The sequence below is a fragment of the Sus scrofa genome, chromosome 16, assembly GCF_054392235.1.
Source record: "Sus scrofa isolate SSC_HxYL_T2T_F1_AM1 chromosome 16, Sscrofa_HxYL_maternal_Yorkshire_Landrace_v2.0, whole genome shotgun sequence".
Lineage (NCBI taxonomy): Eukaryota > Metazoa > Chordata > Mammalia > Artiodactyla > Suidae > Sus > Sus scrofa.
The window spans coordinates 34,526,738-34,552,467 of NC_139398.1; the positions used below are offsets into that span (position 1 = coordinate 34,526,738).

The 25,730-nt window shown below is 38.0% G+C and overlaps 1 protein-coding gene across 27 annotated transcripts in view; it reads right to left on the reverse strand.

Annotated features, from left to right (window-relative positions):
- The window catches only part of CPLANE1 (ciliogenesis and planar polarity effector complex subunit 1), a 120,045-nt gene that overhangs the window by 78,977 nt on the left and 15,338 nt on the right, over nucleotides 1-25,730 (reverse strand). For all 27 annotated transcript variants that reach the window (XR_014831183.1, XR_014831182.1, XM_085002109.1 and 24 more), the window contains exons 10-20: nucleotides 24,736-24,918; nucleotides 21,540-21,789; nucleotides 21,207-21,362; nucleotides 20,283-21,052; nucleotides 19,292-19,500; nucleotides 19,011-19,091; nucleotides 15,652-15,816; nucleotides 11,202-11,375; nucleotides 5,874-6,102; nucleotides 4,418-4,557; nucleotides 1,130-1,347 (exon numbers count right to left, since the gene is read on the reverse strand). Coding sequence is in view for 25 of the 27 variants with exons in the window: in XM_085002109.1 (XP_084858235.1) it covers nucleotides 1,130-1,347; nucleotides 4,418-4,557; nucleotides 5,874-6,102; nucleotides 11,202-11,375; nucleotides 15,652-15,816; nucleotides 19,011-19,091; nucleotides 19,292-19,500; nucleotides 20,283-21,052; nucleotides 21,207-21,362; nucleotides 21,540-21,789; nucleotides 24,736-24,918 (2,575 nt within the window). In the remaining 2 variants the exon portion in view is untranslated. The remainder of the gene's footprint in view (nucleotides 1-1,129; nucleotides 1,348-4,417; nucleotides 4,558-5,873; nucleotides 6,103-11,201; nucleotides 11,376-15,651; nucleotides 15,817-19,010; nucleotides 19,092-19,291; nucleotides 19,501-20,282; nucleotides 21,053-21,206; nucleotides 21,363-21,539; nucleotides 21,790-24,735; nucleotides 24,919-25,730) is intronic.

A 25,730-nucleotide genomic window follows, 5' to 3' on the forward strand; every position in this document is an offset into this window, starting at 1 on the left:
AAGAACAGAGAAATTCCTGAGAAGAATGCAATATTGCTATTTATAAGGCAGAACTATCAATTGAAAAACAGAGGAGAAAAAAAAAATGACCTTTCAGGAGTTCCTGTCGTGGCTCAGTGTAAACGAATCTTACTAGCATCCATGAGGATGCGTGTTCGATCCCTAGCCACACTCAGTGGGTTAGGTATCTGGCGTTGCCATGATCTGTGGTGTAGGTCTCAGATGCGGCTCGGATCTGACATTGTTGTGGCTGTGGTGTAGGCCAGTGGCTCCAGCTCCAATTCAACCCCTAGCCTGGCAACCTCCATATGCTGCAGGTATGGCCCTAAAAAGACAAAAAAAATAAAAATAAAAATAAATTGTAAAATGACCTTTCAAGTCAAAGAAAAATCAAAGTAAGTCTTTCAAAAGAGGCAAACCAATGAGATGGATAAATGACTCCAATATTAAATGACTTCTAAATTCTGACATTCACTATTTTACTATCCTAAAGAAACGTTTGTTTTTTATAATCTGGATACCGAGTAATATGTCTTAATTTTTTTACTGTTGAAAAAAAATTCAATATTTATTGAATAATATGTATCCTAGGCCCTAAGGTAAATGCTTTTACAGAATATCTCATTTAATACTCACAATAATGCTATCAGAGGTATTATCATCTCCTGCATTTTATAGACAAGGAAACTTAAATATCAATTTAGTACACTGCCCAAGATCATACACAATTAATAAACCACAAGGCTGAGATCCAAAAGTTTGTCTTCAGAGCTTGCATTTTTTTTTTTTTCTTTTTGCCTTTTTGCCATTTCTAGGGCCTCTCCTGCAGCATATGGAGGATCCCAGGCTAGAGGTCGAATCGGAGCTGTAGCTGCCAGCCTCCACCCACAGCCACAGCAACGTGGGATCCAAGCTGCATCTGCAACCTATACCACAGCTCACGGCACCACTGGATCCTCAACCCACTGAGCAAGGCCAGGGATCGAACCCGCAACCTCATGGTTCCCAGTCAGATTCATTAACACTGCGCCACGACGGGAACTCCAGAGTTTGCATTTTTAACTTGATGATTATTACCAAGTTGATTATTTTAAATCAACTTTAATTAAAGATTAAGCACTCAGCTTACCTCACTAAGAACAGCTGGCTGAGGACAATATAAGGGAGGAGCTGGAAGATACAAGCCGACCGGCACCAAGCCCCACAGTCTCTTACTAAAGTCCTTGGCGGAGTTCAGCAGCAGCTGAAAGGTCTCTGAGAGAATGTCTGCATCAGCCATAACTGCCGCTTTCAGTACTTCCTGCACAGAACCAAACAGCAGATCTGCATCTTCCTCTTCAATGGGATCTACCAAACACAAAATTAGGTAAAGTAGCTAAAATTTACATTATACTTTCCATTCTATTCTGTAGGGTAAAAGTTCATACCTGGAAAAGCTGGTTGCCGAAAAATGAACATTTGGGTTGACATGCAAAACACCCAAACTTCTAGAGAGAAACTTAAATAAAGATTCTGTAAGATTATAGGCACTCAGAGCACAAAGAATTTTTCCAAAATTATACAGGGTGTTGTGGTAACAACTACATAATAAAAATATTCTTAGGATATAGTCCTGACTCAAAAATAAGAATAAAAGAAAATATTAATGGGAACAAAAGAACAAGAAAAACACCAAAATATACCACATTATATGAAGGCAGTGAGAGTGTAATTATTTTTTCGTAATAGTCCCTCATAATTCTTTTATGGTGAAAAGGACTTGTGAAGCTAAAAAGAGAAATATACAAAACAATCATACAGTGTGGCTTCAATCATATAAATATCTATAAATGTAGACATGTCCCAGAAGGCAAAATGCAAAGAGATGCACAATTACGGACTTACGGACTTTTGCATTAGAAAATATTTTAAGCATACTTTAAGGTACAGAATATGAAAAAACTCGTGTACTAACTTTTCATTCTTGTCTGATATTAACATTTTTCTTATATCCAATTCAGATTTAAAAATAAATAAAATGTCAGAGATACAGTTGAAATTCCTTAGGTACCAACCATGTCTCACTTCCTCTCCCTAGAGGGAGTCACTACCCGGAATTTATTTGGTGTGGCTCCATTGGAACTCCTATTAGACATACGTTGTAGCTTCCTACTTTATACTCTACAGAGTTTAATTTTTCTTTCATATTTTCCAACTCTTTTATTTATATCTGTTTTGCATATTTATTTTTATCTCTATATATTTTGTGTATGTGTGTATATATAGAGAAAGTTCAAATTCATTTTCCAGTTCACTAACCATCTGCTGCATTTTTTGTTTCTACATTGAGGGAGTTCCCCTCATGGCTCAGTGGTAATGAACCCAACTAGTATCCATGAGAACGCAGGTTCAATCCCTGGCCTTGCTCATTGGGTTAAGGATCTGGCATTGCCGTGAGCTGTGATGTAGGTTGCAGACGAGGCTCAGATCTCATGTTGCTGTGGTGTAGGCGGACAGCTGTAGCTCTGATTTGACCCCTAGCCTGGGAACTTCCATATGCTAGGTGGGGCCCTAAAAACACAAAAAATAAAAATAAAAAATTAGTTAATTGAAGTGTAATTTACATACGCTAAAATTCACCCTTTTTAAATATACAGTTCAATGAGTTTTGGCAAATTTATACAGTCTGTAAGAACATTTCCATCGCTCCAGAAAAGTTCTCTCATGCTCCTTTGTTGTCAATTCCTCCCTTACTCCCGGTAACCACTGATTTATTTCCTGTTTCTAAAGTGTTGCTTTTTATAAAATGTCACATAAATGGAATCAAACAGTGTGTAGTTTTATTTCTGAGTTCTCTCATGCAGCATAATGGTTCTGCAATTCACTCATGTTGTTGCCTTTATCAGTAGTGTGCTCCTCTTTGCTATTTATTATTCCATCTTCCAGATACATTGCAAATTGTTTATCCATTCACAGGTTGATGAACATTTGGGATGTTTCTAAGTTTTGGCTATTACAAAAAGGCTGCTGTGAACAGGTTTTTCAGTGGACCTATGTTTTTCTTTTTCTTGGGTAAATACCTGAGGGTAGAATCCATTAACTCTATTTTCTCTTTGTTTCTCATCCTGGAAATTTCCTTTTCTTTCTTTGAATCTTAGCCTTTAAATGCGTATTTTTATATTTTATCTAGAAACACACTATATTTATGTATTTGGTGTAGGAGAGTTTTCATATCTAAAACCACGTATCGGCAGAACTATAACTTCAGATTGGGAATTTTTTAGTCCTTTTTTATCAAAATCAACTTTCAAGTAGATATGTGATCTTTTCACTTATTAAAAAGAAAAAAAACTTGACAAAAAATTATCAAAGTTTTCAGTTTGATTTCCAAATACTACACATTCTTTTCAAAAAGAGAAGTAAGTAATAAGTTCTAGGAATCTAGATTTAGATGTATTACTCCTTCGTGGAGACAAGCACTAATAAAACCAAAAGGTCCCACAGTTGTCCTGGATTTATCATCAAATAAATGACTTCAAATAACTGAATTCTGTAATTTTTGTCTAAAATTCTCCACCAATAAAACAGACACATTTTATAGGGCTCCTGAGTATATCTAACACATGTGATACTGTACTATTTTTAATTTTGTAATATCATTCTGAATTTTTCAAATTGAAAACAAAAAATAACTATGATTTATGCATTAGGCAAAATGTTTTCAGTAGCCTCCCACACCTGAGATTCTATGATTCTGACTGCAAAAGAAATACTCCAAATGCAGCAAAATACATTCACTAGTATGAAGGTATGTATGGAAAATCAGAATATCATTCAGATACTATTTTGCTTTGAGCTGTACTTAGTTTTGGATGTTCCTATGATTAAGAATAAATAGCATGCTTTTATTTTTGATAAGCTTACTTCAAAGTGTTAATATATATGTGGGTATTTACAAGCTTTTTAAAATACTCTAAGCTTGGAGTTCCCATCGTGGTGCAGTAGTTAACAAATCCGACTAGGAACCATGCAGTTGTAGGTTCAGTCCCTGGCCTTGCTCAGTGGGTTAAGGATCTGGCATTGCCGTGAGCTGTGGCGTAGGTCGCAGATGTGGCACGGATCCCACATTGCTGTGGCTGTGGCATAGGCTGGCGGCTACAGCTCCGATTCGACTCCTAGCCTGGGAACCTCCGTATGCTGCAGGATGCGGCCCTAGAAAAAGCAAAAAGACAAAATAAAATAAAATAAAATACTCTAAGCTTTATTTTTTAGCCATGCCCACAGCATCACAAGTTTCCCGGCCAAGAATCAAACCTGCGTGACAGTAGTGACAACGCCAGATCCTTAACCTGCTGAGACACAAGGGAATACCTAAAATATCATAGGCTTTATATTAATTAAGCTGATACATGTGTCAAACCACACATAAGTAACGCACCTGTAAATTGTTTGTATTTTGAGCCCATTTCATTTTTTGCTTCCAAAGAGGCTGGCTGACCTAAAAAACACTGCAGTTTTTCTTGGAAAATATGTGCTGGAGTCACGTTTAATGGTAGAGTCAGACCCTTTTTCTTGGACCTGAAATTACATCAAATGAAGAGAAATTAATCCAAACTTTGAAAAACAGAAACATTCACACATCAAGAACAAGAAATTTTAAAGAACAGAGAAATTCACTTTATTCATTCCATATTTAGAAAAGAAATAATCAAGGAAAGACTGTATTAAGGCTTTTCACAATTATGGTACTAATATACCTCCCACTACCACCCTGCATACTACTCGATCCAAACCAAACCCAACCTGTTGTTGCCATAGGCCTTTGCTCACGTTTGGAATGTTCTCTCTCTCTACAGCTACTCAATCTATCAAGATCCCATTTTCCTTCAATGTCCATCTCACGTTACGTAAAATATTTCTTGTCCTTTCTTCACTTGATATTATTGCTCTTCCCACTGTACCAATGGCACTTTTCTAACCATACTACGTAAATTTTAATAATGCCTTGTCCTATTTTCTCTATTAAACTCTAAATGCGTAAGCATAGAGACTATGTGCCACTTAAGTCTATATCCACTAAAATACCTGGCACAGAACTTGGTATAGAGTGGTTACTTAAATAAATACATGTTGAATTACTGCTTTGAAAAATATAGAAGACACAGCAATACCATAATATTCAGAACAGTTAAAATACAGGGATAGTATGATTAGCTTAAAACTCAAATCCCGGGAGTTCCCTTGTGGCTCAGCGGGTTACAAGCCTGACTAGTATCCACAAAGATGTGGGTTCGATCCCCGGCCTTGCTCAGTGGGTTAAGGATCCGCTCAGAGGGTGTAGGTTGCAGATGCAGCTTGGATCCTGTGTTGCTGTGGCTGTGGCATAGGCTGGCAGCTGCAGCTCTGACTCAACCCCTAGCCTGGGAACTTCCATGTGCCTCACATGAGGCCCTAAAAAGTGCACATACACACATGCACACACACACAAATCTTAAATCCTGTTTGGGAAAGACCTCTCCTATAGGTCCTTTGAGGGCACTACTAACAAATAAATGTGTTAGAGGTGTTTTAACATAGTAAGTTAGCCTTTGATCTGTCCAACTTGGCAGCCACGAGCTGCATGTAGCTTTCTAAACTTAATTTACTTAAAATCAGACTGAAAATCCAGTTCATCACACTAGCCACATTTCAAGTGCTTGCTCAAGAAATACATATAGCTAGTTGCGATCAGACTGCACAGCACATATGGAATATTTCCATCACTGAACAAAGTTCTACTGGACAAGACTGAACTAGGGATTCCATAAAATGTGTAAATCGCAGCAAAAAGTGAAATACAACATATTTAGATGACACCATCGTCCTGTATCTAAAGTGTGCCTAAAAACACATACCTTGTAAAATTGCTATGATGCTTACAGAACAGTTGAAAGGCCACACCAATCGAAACAGATGTCTTCCAGTCTCCAAGCTTATGCGCTAACCAAGCAGCTTCTGGAACCAGGCCACCAATAAGTAATAACTCAAGGGCATATTCAACTGTCCAGACATTAGAAAGGTTCTGCTCTCTAACAGCACTGGCCACCTTAGACTGGTGCAGAGGAATAAGTCGAAAGGACTGCTCTGTGAGTAAATTAAAGAAAATGGATATTATAGTTATAAATATAAGAACTTGTGCCTTCTCAACATAGATCTCTTCAATCCGGATTTTCTACACAAAACCACAAGGAAGAGACAAGCAAAATGGGCAAAAATAATGCTTAACATCCTTGAACAGTCTTTTTTAATACTGAAGAATGTGCCTCTTTCTTGGGTCATGAAGCAAATGCCAACATTCTTAAAAAAAAAAAATGAAACAAAGTAGACATATCAGCATGCATTACACAAAATAAAGGTAAATAGATAGTTAAATAAAGCTTTTTTACCAGATAATATAAACACACACACACTACTATGGGCTAATATATACCTATTTCTCCTACTGCATTATGAAATTTAGAGAGTAGAGGCTGCATTTTACTTGAATTTGTATTCCTCACTGTCATGCCATAAAAAACTAATCTGAGGTAACAAAGTGTTCAAAATATCAGTGTTTATTAGAAAGTAGAAAAGTGTGATTTTCAGTAATCCTGATTACATGACAAGATTTCACTCTGGCATGAGATTAAATACAAAGGGTAATAAATACCCTTCTCTCTAGACTTTTTGTACCTTCCCCTAATAACTTGAATAAGCACATAAAAATACAATGAGAGAACTATTATTTCTTTAAAAATAAGATTTTCACTCATTCTTTCAAAATAAAATGGGTAAATAGTATACGTGGGTTTCTACTCCTTGAAATGAAATGCTTAGCTTCTTACATGATCTGCATAGGCTCTGCCTACACCAAGCACTAACATTTTAGCTCTTTGACAAACATATGGAAAGAAACGAAAAATTTAGTCAATCAATGATTGTTTGATTCTGCATAGGCAAACAGGAAGGAGACTAAATTTTTCCATTTTTTAATACACTATAAGTAAGGCACTGTACCATTAAAAGAACTCAAATGACTTAGTTTTCTGAAAATTTCACTGCTTTCACACAGCAAACATCATATCTAATAATCAACTCAAATTCCCAGTAACTCTGTCACTAGTTATGTTTTAAAAGATTAACATGAAATGTATTTTAAGTCAAGCCTGCCCATGTCATTTTTCAAGACGGAGGGAGATTAAAGAAATTTAAGGATATAATACAAAGTTTCGGATATTTAAATTTTCAACAGGAACAGTCTCAGACATAGGAAAAGAACACAAAGCCTTCTCCTACTGTCTTCTCTCACTGGAAAGATATTTACATAGGGAATAAAAAGTGGCATCTCTGAGTTTTTACAAATGTTTATCAATCTGTCCAGAAACAATTCAATAATTCTATCACCTTTCTTCCTAGAGTAAGATAAGTCTCCTTTATGTATATAAAGCCATCTGTACAGATAATGAGGAGTTCCCATTGTGGCTCAGCAGTTAGCAACCCGATGAGCATCAATGAGGACACAGGTTCAAGCCCTGGCCTCCCTCAGTGGGTTAAGGATCCAGCATTGCCATGAGCTATGGTGTAGGTCGCAGACGCAGCTTGGATCCCACGTTGCTGTGGCTGTGGCGTAGGCCAACGGCTACAGCTCCGATCAGACCCCTAGCCTGGGAACCCCCATATGCTGTGCGTGTGGCCCTAAAAGGCAAAAAGACAAAAAAAAAAAAAAGATAAAGATAATGATCAAAGAACAGAAGTCCTGTAAATATTATAGGACAGTAAGACAAGAAATTGAGACAAATATTCTAAGTACCAGGATTTTACCCCTTTTTTAAAGATTTTTCTAAAAGCCACCTGAGGGTCTACCTCTCCTTCTTCAGTAAAATTATATGGACTGAGAATATAATTTACTGTCAGAAACATTACTATCCAAAACAGGGAGCATAACTGATAAATACCACAGTTGCGACCAAAAAAAGAGAGCTTAAATATAAAACTATTGTAATAAAAATAAATAATGTTAAATGCACAAGGAAATAAGTACAAATCCATCTGAGAGGCTTGGAAGAAAGCATAAAGGTGAGAGAAAGGAACCCAGGCTGTTCTCAGGGAGAAAAGGCAGGGGGCACGACTAAATCTGAGTCAGGGTGTGACAGTGAAGGGAAGGAGAGGGGGCAGAGCCTGGAAACAGCATGGGTTTGTCTGCTTACAGCCCTAAGAGAAGCCATCGTCAGGTCATCATCAGGTTTTCTTCCCCAGGGAAAGAGGCACCTATGAAAAGGAAGTTCTCGACAATTTCCCATCTGATCCTACCTCACACATAAGGCTCTTCAGGGACCGGAACCTCCTGAGGGGCCCCAGCGACACTAGAGACTAACAATGGTGTCCGCGTAGGTGAGCGTGAGCACGGGCCTCCATTCCTGCCCACATCCTGAGACAACTGCAGAACAGGGGAGTCTAAACACACAGCTCAAAATCCATGGCTGTGAGATTCAATTTGATGATCATTTGTTGCTACTTCCATTAAACTACTAATTACATCTTGGACTACTCTAACGTTTGTATACAGGTTTATTGGTTCATGTTATTTCCTGTTTAAAGCCCTTGATGACTTTCTATTGTATTTAAAATTCAGATTCCATACTTAGCATACATCATCTGGCCCCTGTCTATCTCTGAGTTTATCCCCTATCATGCTCCTCTGTGATCCAGCCACACCAGTCTTTCAGTTTCTCAGACACAATAAGTTTATTCTTGCTCTGAGGTTTTGAATGCTCTAGGTCAGAGTTCCTGTTGTGGCACAGCAGAAATGAACCTGACTAGTAACCATGAGGTTAGAGGTTTGATCCCTGGCCTCACTCAGTGGGTTAACGATCCGGCGTTGCCGTGAGCTGTGGTATAGGTCACAGACACAGCTCGGATCCAGCATTGCTGTGGCTGTGGTGTAGCCTGGCAGCTACAGCTCCAATTTGACCCCTAGCCTGGGAAACTCCATATGCCACAGGTACAGCCCTAAAAAGAAAAAAGAAAAAAAAAAAAAAAAAAAAAGAATGCCCTAAGTCCTGTGTGTCCACCATTGGCTTTTTCTTGTCATTAAAGAGTTCAGCTTAGGAGTTCCCATCGTGGCTCAGCGGAAACAAATCTGATCAGGAACCACGAGGTTGCAGGTTCAATCCCTTGACCTTGCTCAGTGGGTTAAAGAACTGGACCCCTAGCCAAGGAACCTCCATGTGCCGAGGGTACGGCCCTAAAAAAAAAAAAAAAAAAAGAAAATTATTCTTCTTCACAAAACTTATTTTAGGAATTATATAAAGACAAGATTTCCAGAGTTCCCGTCCTGGCACAGTAGAAACAAATCTGACTAGGAAACATGAGGTTGAGGGTTCCATCCCTGGCCTCGCTCAGTGGGTTAAGGATCTGGCGTTGCCATAAACTGTGGTGTAGGTTGCAGATGTGGCTTGGATCTGGCGTGGCTGTGGCCAGGAGCATAGCTCCAACTGGACCCCTAGCCTGGGAACCTCCATATGCCGCAGGCACGGCCCTAAAAGGCAAAAAGACACCCCCCCGCCCAAAAAAAAGAGTTCGGCTTAAATGTCATCCCATCGGAAACAAATCTGACTAGGAAACATAAGGTTGTAGGTTCAATCCCCGGCCTCACTCGGTGGGTTAGGCTCTTCCCTAAATCTACCATTTGAACTAGCCACTCAGTCACAATGCATGTCTCTACTTCAATTCTCTGTGCAGTAATTACTGCCATTTGATGTATCTTTGTTTATATATTCATTTATTTTTTCTGTCTCAACCTATTAGACATAAACTCCATAAAAGAAGAGATACTTCATGTGTTTTGTTCTTGGCAGTTAGGAGAAGTCTTTCATACATCAAAACAAAACAAAAAACTACAAATGCTTTCATATTATTAATTTCTTATGGTACAAGCTAGTATATTTTCACACCTATAACACTACTTGGCACATAGCAGGTACTTTTAAAAATCAGTAGAGTTCCCATCATGGAACAGCAGAAATGAATCCGACTAGGAACCATGAGGTTGTGGGTTCGATCCCTGGCTCACTCAGTGGGTTAAGGATCTGGCGTTGCCATGAGCTGTGATGTAGGTCACAGATGAGGCTCGTATCCAGCGTTGCTGTGGCTGTGGCAAAGGCCAGTAGCTACAGCTCTGATGTGACCCCTAGCCTGAGAACTTCCATCTGCCATGGGTGCGGCCTTAAAAAAAAAAAAAAAGAGGGAGTTCCCGTCGTGGCGCAGTGGTTAACGAATCCGACTAGGAACCATGAGGTTGCGGGTTCGGTCCCTGCCCCTAGCTCAGTGGGTTAACGATCCGGCATTGCCGTGAGCTCTGGTGTAGGTTGCAGACAAGGCTCGGATCCCGCGTTGCCGTGGCTCTGGAGTAGGCCGGTGGCTACAGCTCCAATTCAACCCCTAGCCTGGGAACCTCCATATGCCGCAGGAGCGGCCCAAGAAATAGCAACAACAACAACAACAACAAAAAGACAAAAAAAGACCAAAAAAAAAAAAAAAAAAAAGAAAAAAGCACACCCCAAAAATTAGTAGAACAAATGAGTATCAGAGAAATCTGTGTACATACTTACTTCCATCAGATCAGGGCAGTTTTCTAGTACAGATTAGATACATTTTGACTCTTCATAAAATGATCAAATAGAGGAAAGAAAATTATCCAAATAAAATTATAAAAGTTAAATATCCAAATAAAATTAAATTCTAAATTAGCATACTCAAAATTTTTTTAATTTCCACATTTTAAAATAAATGAAAGGGTCAGCCCTTAACACTTTTACTTAAAATATGGAAACTTTAGGAGTTCCTCAGTGGCTTAGCAGGTTGGGGGTCTGACATTGTCACTGCTGTGGCTTGGGTCGCTTCTGCAGTGCTGGTTCAATCCTGACTCAAGGAATTGTGCATGCCATGGGTGCAGCCAACAAAAAAAAGGGAAACTTTATAAATACCAGTATGGCCAAAACTTTTAAAAATCCATATGTAGTAGGGCAAATCCAAAGCAACTACCTTTCTCAGACTACATTCATTTGTAAAGGGTCACCTGAGCATCTCCTGTTTGTCTGGCACTAAGCTAGAACAGTATTATTTCCATAGTAATGATTGCTGTATAATATGATTTTTAATATTACGTGCAAAAAGCAAGGTGAGACAATTGCTTATTCATTTACCTGTTTTAATATGAAGGGGAGGAAGGACATTCACATTGTGAGGAGGCAAAATGCAAAGCGGCTGATTGGTGAAATAGGCGGCCATGAAGCGAGCCATGGACTGGATAACCCTCCCGGCCACCTCAGGACGAACACTTCCAGTCACTCCAAACTCACAATGAGACTTCTCGGGAACTGCAGGACACAGCAAAGGACCAAAGGAGATGCTGATCAAACTAGCAAAACGTAGTAGTATTTAAGTTCCCAACATTATACCAGAAGGAAACTATAATTAAAACTTTTTTTCTGCCATGAGCACCCCGTAGCCCATCAAGCTAATTCATAATGGGTATCTATACTTCTTGAAGGTAATAAAAAACAACTAACTCATAATTATGAGCACATATACTTAGGAACGCTTTATAACTCGACGCTACTAGTTTTATCTGAAAACGTTGAAGGATCTATACAAACAATCTAGCCATGATGGACTTGCAAACTCTGTATTTCATTATTTATTTTCCCTTCTTCCTCTCCATTCTAATTTTCTTTTTCTAATGAAGGAGGTAAGGATTACCACAAAGATAAATCTGAAAAGCACCAGAACATGATTCTTGATGCTTTTATTCTCTACCATTAGGTCTGGAAACTACGATATACTCCCATTAGCAAGAGTAACTCATTGCTCTAAGACTCTTTGGGGCGCTATGGACAAAAGGAATGTGTGGAGTGGAGGGAGAAAGCAGGGCAGGGAGGGAGTTTTATCATGATTTCTAGTGTGATTCTGATATAAACTAGCAGGAGCAAACATACGTCATCCCTATTTAAGAATCAAAACACAACATATAAACTGGCTTTCAGATATTTGAAAATAAGTAGTTAAAAACTATTAACTATATAGATAAATACTAAGTTAACATTAATTTTTACGAAATATATCATCTAAACAATGGCAAAATCTCTTTCTTTCCTAGAAGCCACGGTATATACTCACAAGAATATTAAGTTCTATGTGTATGGCCATTTCTATCTTGTCACTGTATACCCCAGCACCTACCATTCCTCTTCTCACGTAGTAGGCACTCAAGAATATTGTTAATACACTTTATTTTATATAAAAGGAATTCCAAGAAAAAATTTATTAGCCTTCAAGCAGGATTCTTCATTTAGTCACTCTACTTTTGGGGAAAGCATACTTTTCCTCACATTGAAGTTAAAAATACACGGGGAAGAATTTTTGAGTTCCCGTCCTGGCGCAGTGGAAACAAATCCGACTAGGAATCATGAGGTTGCGGGTTCGATCCCTGGCCTTGATCACTGGGTTAAGGATCTGGTGTTGCCATGAGCTGTGGTGTAGGTCACAGACGTGGCTTGGATCCTGCATTGCTGTGGCTGTGGCTGTGGTCGGCAGCTGTAGCTCCAATTGGACCCCTAGCCAAGGAACCTCCACATGCCGTGGGTATGGCCCCAAAAAGGCAAAAAAAAAAGAAAAAAAGAATTTCATTATCCTTCACAAAACTTATTTTAGGAATTATATAGACAAGATTTCCAATAAGCTTGATCATGCAAAACTCATTACACAAAACTCAGGAATAAACCCTTTAAACTGGAAGCAACCTGATTCTAAAAGATATGGTCATAGAGTAAAATTGAATCAATTCAGAAGTAAAAAAAATCTGAAGTTCTCTTGTGGTGCAATGTGTTAAGGATCCGGTGTCATCACTGCTGTGGCTGAGGTTGCTGCTGTGGCACAGGTTCAATCCCTGGCTCAAGAACTTGCATATGCCACAGGTGCAGCCAAAAAAAAAAAAAAGTACAAAAATTTGAAAGGGGGAGTTCCCACTGTGGCTCAGGGGCTTAAGTACCCAAGAGAGTCTCTGGGAGGATTCGGGTTCAACCTCTGGTGGCCTCGCTCAGTGGGTTAAGTACCTGGTGTTGCCGCAAGCTGTGGCGTAGGTTGCAGATGTGGCTCAGATCTAGTGTTGCTATGGCTTTGGCACAGGCCTTAGCTGTGGCTCTGATTCAACCCCTAGCCTGGGAACTTCCATATGTGGCAAGTATGGCTATCAAAAAGAAATTTAGAAGAAAAATTTGAAAGGGTAATTCTATACACGGCACTGTGATGATGTTAATAACAGCAACTTTGTGCAATAAAAATTAAATCATAATTCAATAAGGTAAGTGTGCAGGAAGGAGATAACAGCAGCCTGAATGCTCGAAAGGCTTATAAAGTAACTTACAAGGGTGACCCTTGGCTGGCAGATGGGAACTTGAATTTTAGGAAGATTCCCACCACCCTAACTGATGACAGTGGCACACTGGCCCTAACTGTACCAAAAATATCATTTAGCTGAATACTTGCTTTACTTCCGAAAAGGAATTTTGGTACATGCTCGGCAGAGAGGGCCTACATGACCAGTCTCCAATTAAAACCCTAGACACTGAGCCTCTAATGAGCTTCCCTAGTAGACAAGACATTTCACACGTCTTATCACAACTTTTTGCTGGGAGAATTAGGTATGTCCTCTGTGATTCTACTGAGAAAGGAGTCTTGGAAGCTTGTGCCCAGTTTCCTCTGGACTTTGCCCTGTGTTCCTTTCCACTTTGCATCTTTTCACTGTAATGAATCACCGGTGTGAGTACAACTATATACTGAGTCCTGGGAGTCCTCCCTGTGGATTACTAAACTTGGGGGTAGTCTTGGGGGCTCCTGACCCAGTAGGGATACGCTTAATGCATTCTAAATAATCGTCTTTAAAAATTAAATACGAAAAGGGACAAATACTATGGCACAGTGGGTTAAGGATCTGGCATTGTCTCTGTGGTGGCGCAGGTTTGATCCCTGGCCTGGCATGACAGCTGTGGCTTGGATTTGATCCTGGCCCCCGGAAATTCCATATGCCACAAGTGTAGCCAAAAAAAAAAAAACCAAAATTAAGTAAAATTAAATAAAACAAATGCAGAAGTTCTCTTGTGGCTCTGCAGGCACCATCATTGCATTGGTTCAGGTTCAATCCCTGGCCTGGGAACTTTCGCATGCCATGGGTACAGCCAAAAAAAAGTAAAAAATAGAAATAAAAAAAGTAAAATACATTTAGTTTCAACTATCTTGAAAGTTACATCATGTAATGACAATATTACTAAAAAAAATGAAGACTATCCAGTGAGTTAAAAATTCACATAGAAAAGTTTTCCACTCATACCTAGCTAGCAGACCTTTCTGGAGGGCAATTTGATAGCAGACATTAAAAGCCTTTTTTTTTTTCCTCTTTTGAGGGCAGCACCCGTGGCATATGGAGGTTCCCAGGCTAGAGGTCTAATCCGAGCTGTAGCTGCCGGCCTATGCCACAGCAACTCCACATCCGAGCCACATCTTCGACCTACACCACAGCTCATGGCAACGCCAGATCCTTAACCCACTGAGCAAGGCCAGGGATCGAACCCAAAACCTCATGGTTCCTAATCAGATTCATTTCCGCTGAGCCACGACAGGAACTCCGGGCATTAAAAGTCTTAAAACCATGGATTCTCTTTGATCCTGTAACCTCATTTCCAAAAATTTAACCTAAAAATGTTATTAGCAATGCTCACAAAAATGTATATACACTGCAGCGTTATTTAAAATAGTAAATAGGTAGCAACAATCTTAAATGTGTAATAATGAGGAAAAAGTTTAATAGGTTTTAAAAAAGAATATTATTTATACTGGAAAATATTCTTCACAATATTAAATTTAAGAGATTACAAAACAAAATATACAGCTCTAGCAATATACATACATAAATGTATACGGACAAAAAGTGGTCGAACTTAAAGTGATTTTATTTTTCCATATTTCGAAGTATGTGTTACTTCTGTAGTGAACACAAAATTTTAAAAGGACAAAAATCATAAAACATGAGAAATCTATAAATGGTGGCTAAAGCCAAAAAAAAAAAAATTAAGTTGTCATGAACTCCATTTAGAAAGTTCTGATATACTGCCTCTCTGACATATTCATATACACCTAACAACCTACCACTCCATAACCATTATAAATACATTATGTGTTTGTTCATATATATTTTTCACTCTGGTTAGTGCTTAAATACTAAAAGCATTTAAAAGGGCAATCTAGATATTCTGCAGCCTCTTAAACAGATTTTAAAAAGACTCAGAATACCTCAGAAAGTGATTTTCATCACTTTACTAAACCACCTTCAGCAACCATTAAAAAATATAAATATTTAAGGAAAAGTACTTGGGTACCTGATATAATGTCTAATAAATATGGCTGTGAGACAATGATATCAGCTCAGCAGGCAACCTACTGGATCCAAGGATTAAAAACATGATCCTTGCTAAGAAGCTGACAGTCCAAAATTCACCACAATGGAGCAGAGCAACCAACTTTTATGTATAAACCATTTCCTATCTAAACCTATGAACACAAACTACTAACATCAAACATACCGATTTTTGAAAAGCTTACCTGAACAATCTTCATTTTCTTTTACAGGTAGATGGGACCATTTCAGCATTTCTCTTACTAGCTGATCACACAGTCCTTGAGCATCATTTAAATTGTAGTTATAGAGGTAACAGTATAAAAGGGAAAGATAATAGCGTACTTGAAGAAAACATGTCCTTCTTCCTCCTTCATCAGGGAAGAATCACACATTAAAAACATGTTAGCTAGGTAATGTTCTTGATCTGGGTGCTGGGCAGACAGGAGTGTTCAGTTTATAAAAATTCTTGGAGTCCCCGTCGTTGCTCATCAAAAACAAATCTGACTAGCATCCATGAGGACGCAGGTTTGATCCATGGCCTTGCTCAGTGGATTGAGGATCTGGCGTTGAGGCAAACTGCAGTGTAGGTTGCAGACGTGGCTAGAATCTGGCATGGCTGTGGCTGTGGCACAGGCCAGCAGCTACAGCTCTGATTCAACCCCTAGCCTGGGAACCTCCATATGACACAGGCGGTAGCCCTAAAAAGACAAAAAAAAAAAAAAAAAATCTTTAAGCGAAACACTCATGTTATGTGAACTTCTCTATATGTTTTATACTTCAATTAAAAAAAAGTTAGCAATACTTTGTTCTTTTTCATTTTGAATTCTGAACAATTTTACTTTCTTTCATCAGACCCTAGGATAACTAAGATATATCCAAAGAGAGATGTAAATTCTCATCTCAGTGCTAAGGTCCACTAATGACATCTATCTGAAAGAAACATGGTATGGAACAGAAGAAAAACGCTAAAGGATCTGGCATTGCCGTGAGCTGTGGTGTAGGTCGCAGACACAGCTAGGATCCCTGTTGCTGTGGCTCTGGTGTAGGCCGGCGGCTATAGCTCCGATTAGATCCCTAGCCTGGGAACCTCCATATGCCGCGGGAGCAGCCCTAGAAAAGCCAAAAAAAAAAAAAAAAAAGGCAAAAAACAAAGAAAGAGAAATAAACTCCTTTCTTGTTGAAGCCACTGTTACTTTGTCTCCGTTACAAGAAGCCATTTCAAATGGATACAATTAGAAATGCAATTAAGTGAAAAAGTCCACAATGAAACCCATTACAAAAACTTTTCTTCATGAGAACTTCTCAGCACCTCAGGAACTAGAAAATTTTTTTTGGCCACGCCCACAGCATGCAAAACTTCCTAGACCAGGGATGGAACCGGAGACACAGCAGTGACAATGCCAAATGCTTAACTGCTAAGCCACCAAGGAGCTCCTTCTCATCACCTTGAATGCCACTTGTCTTCACCCAGCAGGACAATCTCCAAATCTGAGAACCACATTAGACTTCTTTCTCTACTCAGTCACGTCCAATTGACACACCTACGGAATGTCTAACAAATGTGACTTCTCTTCTCCAGTACCCTAGACATTGGTTCAGGACCTCAACTAACTTTCTTGCTTCTAAACAAAACCCGCATTTCTATACCACACTCCTACAAATGGCCCTCCATAATGCACCAGAGTGATCTTTTCAAATAAATGTCGGCCGTTTGGAAAGTTCTTTCCTACCTAAAGTGTCGTAATTGATCCCACCCGTCTTTATGATAAAATCTTAATCCCATGGCATGCAAAGTGTGTTCCTTTATCATCTGTTTTCTACCTCTCACTTTAGCTCTCACCTCCTTATCGTCAATATTTCAAATAATGTAGTCCTGTTAAACTACTTGCAGTTTACCAAATTACCATGGTTTGTGACTCACCCCTTCTTGCTTTCGGAATGCCATATCCTCTGTTAATCATTCCCAACACTTCAATTGGACAATTTTCAATCTGTTTGATTGTTGTTGTTTGTTTTTTTGTTTTGGTTTTGGTTTTTTTCGGGTTTTTTTTTTTTTTTTTTTTTTTTTTTTGCTTTTTAGGGCCACATATGCAGCATATGGAAGTTCCCAGGCTAGAGGTCAAATCAGAGCTGCAGCTGCTGGCCGAAGCCACAGCGACAGTAACGCCAGATCTAAGCCACATCTTCAACCTACACAACAGCTCACAGCATTGCTGGATCCTCAAGCCACTGAGCAAAGCCAGGGATTGAATCCACATCCTTGTGGATATTAGTCAGGTTCATTATCACTAAGCCACAATGGGAACTCCATCAGTCAAATTTAAATGTCAATTCCTTCAGGTTTTCCCCAGGCTGATGTCTGTGCTCCAGCCTCAGACTGTGTGAAGTGCTCCTCTGAGCTTCCCCAGCAACTACCATAAAACATAGTAAGAAACATGCCAGTTGCTTATGTAATCTTTCCTTCAGACTGTGGGCAACTTGAGGGTAAACTTGTTTAATTCAATTATTCCTAGTGCCTAATACAGCACTAAGCACAAGGCAGGCCATCAATAAATACTGGTTCAGTAGATAAATGAGTGAAACACACAAAGCTACAGCGGTCAGAAAATAAATGCAATAACTGGCCAAACCTGACCATGGTAGCAATCAAGGCCAGCTCGAAGGTCACTAGCTGAGAACCTCTGTCATCTTAATTCACTCTTTCATCCATACTTCATTAAAGCTATCACCAGTCTCTAGAATCCACAACCCTATAGTCTTATCGGAAACTTCATGTAGCCCATGCTAAGTCAAGTCAGTCAGACAATGAGACACCAACATCAAATGCTATCACTTACATGTGGAATCTGAAAAAAGGACACAATGAACTTCTTTGCAGAACAGATACCAACTCACAGACTTTGAAAAACTTATGGTCTCCAAAGGAGACAGTTTGGGGGGTGGGGGGATGCCCTGAGGGTTTGGGATGGAAATGCGGTACAATTTGGTTGTGATGATTGTTGTACACCTATAAATGTAATAAAATTCATTAATAAAAAAATGAATTAAAATTACAAAAAAAAGAAACTCTATGTAGCCCATAACAAGTCTAACTCACAGAAAACACTTAAAGTTGAATAACTTAAGGACAGACAATCTCAGCTCTGTATTTCTGTAAGTCTATACTAAGGTGACAAAATATTTGGCCCATGGTTTTTCATTTGGTTACCTGCAGTCCCTATAAATGACAAAAAAAAAAATTTTAATTTAAGATTTAAGTCTCATTTTTTTCCACATCGACAATCAAGTACAGGTTCCATCACTAACCAAATAAAAATAAAAAATAAAAAATAGGAACCTTATCTCTGGGTAACAGAAAAATTCTTGGTGCTACAAATTCTAAGACTAACTTTAAATAACTATAACTATTTCTGACAGTCACGGTATCTACGCTATAGATTCTATTTGAGTGTTAAGAAATTGTGAGCACTTACAAATTTGAAATTATTTTTAAGCTCTACCACATGCTAAAATATTTTCCTACCAATATTACGGTAAATCTTAATTTTTAACACTCCCCTACCTTTCTCTCGTGTTTCTTGTAGTGCTTTCTTCCACAATTGAACAGACTTTTCATATGCTCCTAATAGGAAACACTCTTCACCTACAAAGTTTTTAACCAACAATTAGTCCCAGTTACTTAAATTACTTTATAAACTTGTTACTTTGTTTTAAAATTTAATAGATATAGCTCAGCCAGAAATTATTTTGAAAAACAAATAGTTGCAACTAATTAATAAAGTCAAAGCTCAATTAACTATATTGCCTATGCCAGGCGTTAGAAATTACTTACAAGATACTCACCATGGATAGATTTAAGTTCTAAGGTCTGATTCAAGTGAACTCCAGCAGTCTGTAATTTGGCCTGTATATGACATAGCAGGGACTTGACGGTAGATGCTTCTTGTGCCATCTTTTTGGTTAACTGTATATCATCGTCAGGAACTCTTTGACTTAACTGTGCATGATACCATGAAGTTTTTCTGTACAAAACTCTCCAGAGAGCAATCAATCTGCATGCAAAATAAGGTAATCATCAAAATCAAATGTAAGACCAGGGATAAGAATGAGTATAGCCTCCTCCTTAGCCTTTTTTTTTTTTTTTTTTTTTTTTTTTTTTTTTTTTTTTGGCCAGTAATCTTTACTGAGGTAATAACATATATACAAACTGATCAGACTTAAATATAGCACAAACTCCACTGATCAAAAAATGCATATTTTTAAAACCTTCATAAATGCTTTATGTACCTGTGCTCACTTTTCCACAGTGCTTATCTAAACCAAAATCTTTCAACAGTACCTTTAATTACTCAACACATATATTTTACGTTTGGCATAAATCCTAAAATACTTTTAAATAACACAACCTATAATGCTGAGTGCTAAACAGATACAAGATTTCTTTCTGAGGTGATAAAAAATATTCTGGGATTTGTGCTAATAGCTTTACAACCTTGTGATTATACTAAAAATTACTGAACTGTACACTTTAAAATGGTGAATTTTACAGTATGGGAGTTAGATCTCAATTTTTATGTATGTATGTATGTATTTTTTTTTATGGCCACGTACATCCATGGTATATGGAAGTTCCTGGGCCAGGGAGTGAATACGAGCTGCAGCTACACTGGATCCTTTAACCCACCCCACTGGTCGGGGATCAAACCTGCACCTCCACAGTGACCTAAGCCACTGCAGTCAAATTCTTAAGCCACTGTGCCACGACAGGAACTCTATATCTTAATTTTTTTTAAATCTATAAAGTGGACGGTATCCTAATATTAAAGTCATTTACCTGTGTCCCGGTTGTTGAACAAGAGTTAATACTTGAGGACAAATCCGGAAAAATGAGTCCCAAGACCGGTTTTCCTGAGAAACACTATCTTGAGGCATTTGAAAAATGGGTACTATCAATGAGTCTTGCTCTGCCGTTCTACTTCCATCAGCCGATGCTGAAATAACTTCAGGTTGAAGACTATATATGCCATTTAAATTATCAGCTACCATTCTGAGTAAATGAAAACAAGCTAAAAGCTTCTCTGAAAATAACTCATCCTGTTGTTGCTGTGTCAGCAAAAGCTTTATAGTATTTGAAGTCAGCTTTACCAAAGGTCCCACATCTTGTTTGTATCTCATATCCCAGAACTGTATTGATAAACACTGACGAAAAAGTTGAAAGATACAAAGTACCCATGCATTATGTCTTGGGCTCTTGTTTAAAAAAGGATCAAGTTTGGGGAAAGGACATTTTATAAACTGAAGAATGTATAAAAAATGAGTGATACAAACTACTGTGTAATTTAACATTAAATTTTTGTCTGTAACATTTTTGGAAATTCCTATAGTCCATGCTGCAAGGAGACTTTTTTGGACTGAATGCAGTTCTGTGATCGTTTTATCTGTCTCCTCAGTATTATCCGTTGCATGTATTGTATCAAACATAGAAGCAAATTCCAATCTTCCCTCCTGGGCACTACTAAACAATAGACCATTTTTTTGGTTCCAAAAAGAGAATAAACTGTTTGGAAAATGTTTGCCTTCGTTAGTTTCTTCGGCTTCAAAATCCTAAAACGTGAGTGAAAAAAATTATACTTAATATAATACCTTACAAGTAGAATCAAATTTCTCTTCCCTTCAATAAGAGAAAAACAAAATGTATTTCCTAGGATAAAGTCAATACAACGCTGTTCAAAATAAATAAAACACTGCTACTAGGTACCTGCAAGTCTGCTGTTTTTTCATTTAACTTAATTGTTTCTTCTGCCTGCAAGAATCTGGGGACAGTAGAATCAGCTAAATTTTCATTTCCTTGGTATTTTAACAAGCTAGACCTTAGGGAATCCAGTGATCGCAAATTCAGCCCTTTGCCTTTCGGCTACAGAAGAAAAAAAAAAGATATCCAAGAGCAAAATTTTATCCACAATTCTATTACAAACAATTAAAATTTCTACAGACAACTGCATACAAGCCAAGGACATCACTGTGAGTATAGTTTTACATTTGAAAAGACTTAGAAGTCAACTTTTACCAATGGTACCAAAAAGCACTATACCTTAGACAAGAGCACACTGTGGTATGTCTCCTCAAGCCTCTGGGTTGAGTCAAGTAGAAGGGATCTCATGAGCACTGACGGAGACAGATTATCCAGAAATCGAAGGGTTGTGACCATGTACCCATCAGAAATAATGAGGTAGGGTAACCGTGAGTGTGCTTTTATAGAAAATCTCTGCCTCATAGGGTCAGCATCAGAAGCTGATGAATCTACAGAATTATTTGAACCTTGAAGTGTAAACTGCTGTGGTCTAACAAACAAACATCAAAATTCAAGAATTAGTAAGAGAAAAGGAACAAATCATACTATTCCAAAGGAAAAACAAAAGTTCCAGGATGATGAAAAAGCAAGCAAATTAAACAAAAAAATATTAAACGCACATATATCAGTGAGGAAAACCTAAGCGCTTTTTCTTTTTTAAAAAAATTATTATAGTTGACTCACAATGTTGTACCAATTTCTGCTGTACAGCAAAATGACTCAGTCATACATATATATACACATTTTTTTCTCATACTATCTTCCATCATAGGCTATCCCAAGAGACTGGATAGAGTTCCCTGTGCTATATACAGCAGGACCTCGTGGCTTATCCATTCTAAATGTAATAGTTTGCATCTACTAACCTCAAACTCCCAGTTCATCCCACTCCCTTCCCCTTGGCAAAGTGAGTGATTAAATAATACAGGGGTTTATGTGGTTTTTAATTTATTTAATGAATTAATTTATTTTTCTCAAAAAAGAAAAAAAAGGCTGCCCCTTCAGCATTTGGACATTCCCAGGCTAGAGGGTGAATCGGAGCTGTAGCTGCTGGCCTACGCCACAACCACACCAGATCCAAGCCATGTCTGCGACCTACACTACAGCTCACAGCAACGGTGGATCCTTAACCTACTGTGAGGCCAGGGATCAAACCTGCGTCCTCATGGATGCTAGTCAGATTCATTTCCACCGAGCCACGACGGTAACTCCTATGTGGTGTTTTAAAAATTTCCCAGAATTGTGGCACTTACTCTATTTTGTTTTTAATCTAGTTTTATATACCCTTTTTCAGAAAAGAAATGAGGCAATTCATTTTTACTATTAAAGAGTTAGTTAACTTTCCTTCTTACTATATATTTAAATATATTTATAAGAATATAATTTAGGAGCTATACATATACTTGTTATTAAGGAGGAGAAAGAAAAACTGAGAGGTCATTTGGAGAGGATGGTGGTAAGTAAAATTTTATAGGTTTATAAATCTTACAGTTTAGGATTAAATTTGACTGAGTTTTGACATAAATGTAGTTATTTATTGTTATGGTGGTATACCTGATTGTCATTACTTAATATCACTATTAACTTTGGGGCTTTGTAAAGACAATAACCAAAATACAATTTTTTTCTGATTAGGAAACTATTCAAATGGCCCATAAGAGAAGACTTGTTTTAGAATGTATACACTATGAAATTTATAAAACCATTAAAAAGTCACTGAAAGATGTATAAGATATACTGTTAAATCAAAAAAGCAAAACAGTTGTCAGCATATATAATTCATTTTGCCTTAAAAATGAAAACTAATATTATGAATGTTACATAAAAAATTTTTAAACAGAGGACAACACACTACAATGCTAATAATTTTTATCTCTGAGGAATGGGATTACGGGTCTTTTACTTTCTACATTACTTTGTTTTAACATGTGATTTTTAATGGGTTTGTTTTGTTTTAATGGCTGCACCCAGAGCATATGAAACTTCAGGGACCAGGAATTGAATCAGAGTCGTAGCTGTGACCTACATTGCAGCTGCACGGCAGAGCAAGGTCCTTTTAACCCACTGTGTCAAGCCAGGGATAGAATTTATGCCTCCACAGCCACCCAACCCGCTGCCACCGGATTCTTAACCCACTGCACCACAGCGGGAATACTTTTATTTTTAAAAAATAATTAATAGGTATTACTTTTATAGTCAGTAAAGCCTCCCTTTCTGAAAGGCCCCACATGTTAATTTTAAAGGAAAATGTGAGGGAATTCAAGTCAATTATCAATCAGACCATAAGAAATAAGAAAAAATACTTCCACTGCAAGAAGTGACAAGTTTTTCCATTAGATTTTCTATTGCTGGAGTTGACGTCGTGGCGCAGCAGAAATGAATCCAACTAGGAACCACGAGGTTGTGGGATTGATCCCGGGCCTCATTCAGTGGGTCAAGGATCTGACGTTGCCGTGAGCTGTGGTGTTAAGTCGCAGATGAGGCTCAGATCTGGCGTTGCTGTGGCTGTGGTATAGGCCGGCAGCTGTAGCTCCGACTAGACCCCTAGCCTGGAAACCTCCAAATGCCGTGGGTACGGCCCTAAAAATCAAAAAGATTTTCTACTGCTAAAAATTAAGCATAACTTTTTGCTAAATATAATCAAGGACACATCCCTTCCTTTCTGTAAAGTGAAGGGAATGGATTAGTTTCAAAGAATTTTTCTAATTTGTTTTGTAAACAGCTGTATATATGTCTAACTATATGCAATATCAACATCAACACCATATTTACTGAGCATCTACTTTATGCCAGAACTGTGCTTAAGTGATTTATATACTTATTATCTTACTTCATTCCCTTAACTGTAAGAGACAATTACTGTCATCTTCACAGTAAAAGAAACAGAGGCTTAAAAATAACATGCCCAAAGTCACACAACTAATACGTAGAAGAACCAAGATTTGAACCTTGATCTGTCTGTGTCCAAAGTCAAACTGCTACCCTATCTCACAATTAAAAATTAAAATATGGTTAAGTTCTAAAGTCTGTTATTCATTTTCAACAACTTTTCCCCTTTCTCCTGCTGGGAAAAAAGTAGATAAATCCATTTGCTAAGTTAACTTTGAGCTATTAATTTATCTAAGTGCTCTTCTTTTAAAACAAAAGATATATTACACTTTTATTCATTCTTACATCAAAGAAGACACATTTTTAGTGCTATTGAATATTTAAATAACACATACTTACATAGTCACAATGTCAAATTTTCAGCAGGATTAAGCCACAAAAAGAAATAGAAGAAAACTATAAATAAGAAACAGATATTGAGATGACAGACTCAAAGAAAGAAGACAATTTGAAGGATAAAATTATCAAAAACGAAAACCAAACACAGTGAAGTAATACCAAAAGAGAAAAACTTCTGTAAATAAATTAAAACAATTCAGTATCTCACCTGTATGTTATTAATGGGTGAAAGGGAATAAATTCTGCTGGCCCAAATTCTATAGAGCAACCAAATGTAATTAATGTTAACAATTCACCTTGACAGGTCAATAAAACCAGGGAGCCACGTTTCAACACACAAGCCAGAAAAAGACTATCATGAGTCCAGCTGACATCGCCTACCCAGTAGGACCTAGAAAAAAAACAATGTGTTTAGAAAAGATTCTATACAATGTCTTTGACAATTTACAATGGCCAGAGGTGAGACACTTCAAAAATAAGGCCAAAAGAATGAATAGAAGGCAAATGTTATATATATTTTGTCTATTTTACTTCCCAGAAAAAAAAGGAGTTTGCTCATAAACATCTACTCCATATTCATAAGCAAATCATAAGATGAAAAAAGTACCTAATAAAGCAAAGCTTTTTGGCACTTACATTAAAATTAGAACAAATTTACAAACGAATTTTAATCCCACTGGTGTCCACAACTAAGGTCTATGGGTAGATCTGAAGGTCAATACAACGGCTGTCCTCTCTGCAGCCTGCCAGAGCTCCACTCAGGAGCAAAGCCATCTTTACTAGCCCTTAACTATCTGATAATATCAGTGTCTCTTTCATGGGGACAAAAGTCAGTCCTCCTCATGTAAATGATGGACACCCCAAGCCAAACAGACTACTGAACTGTTCTGAGACCAGTAACACTTCTAGAAAGGAATTTTAGGGAGAGAAAGAACATCGAGAGGCAAAGCTGGATGGACCGGATTTTGGAAATTCCGAGAACAGCAGAGAAAAATGTTCAGAAAAGGAAATTAGGAGGGTCCAGGAGGCAATCCTCCCACTGTATAAGGCTGCATATGTCCATGTGCCATGCAAAATCACCAGTTATGTTGCTCTTAACCCATATGCAGAGACTGCTGACTTTGTTTAAAATGCTATAAACCCCTCAGCCTCTCTGGGTACATCATGGTCTTCCCAATCTAGGTTTTTTCATTTCAGCTTCTC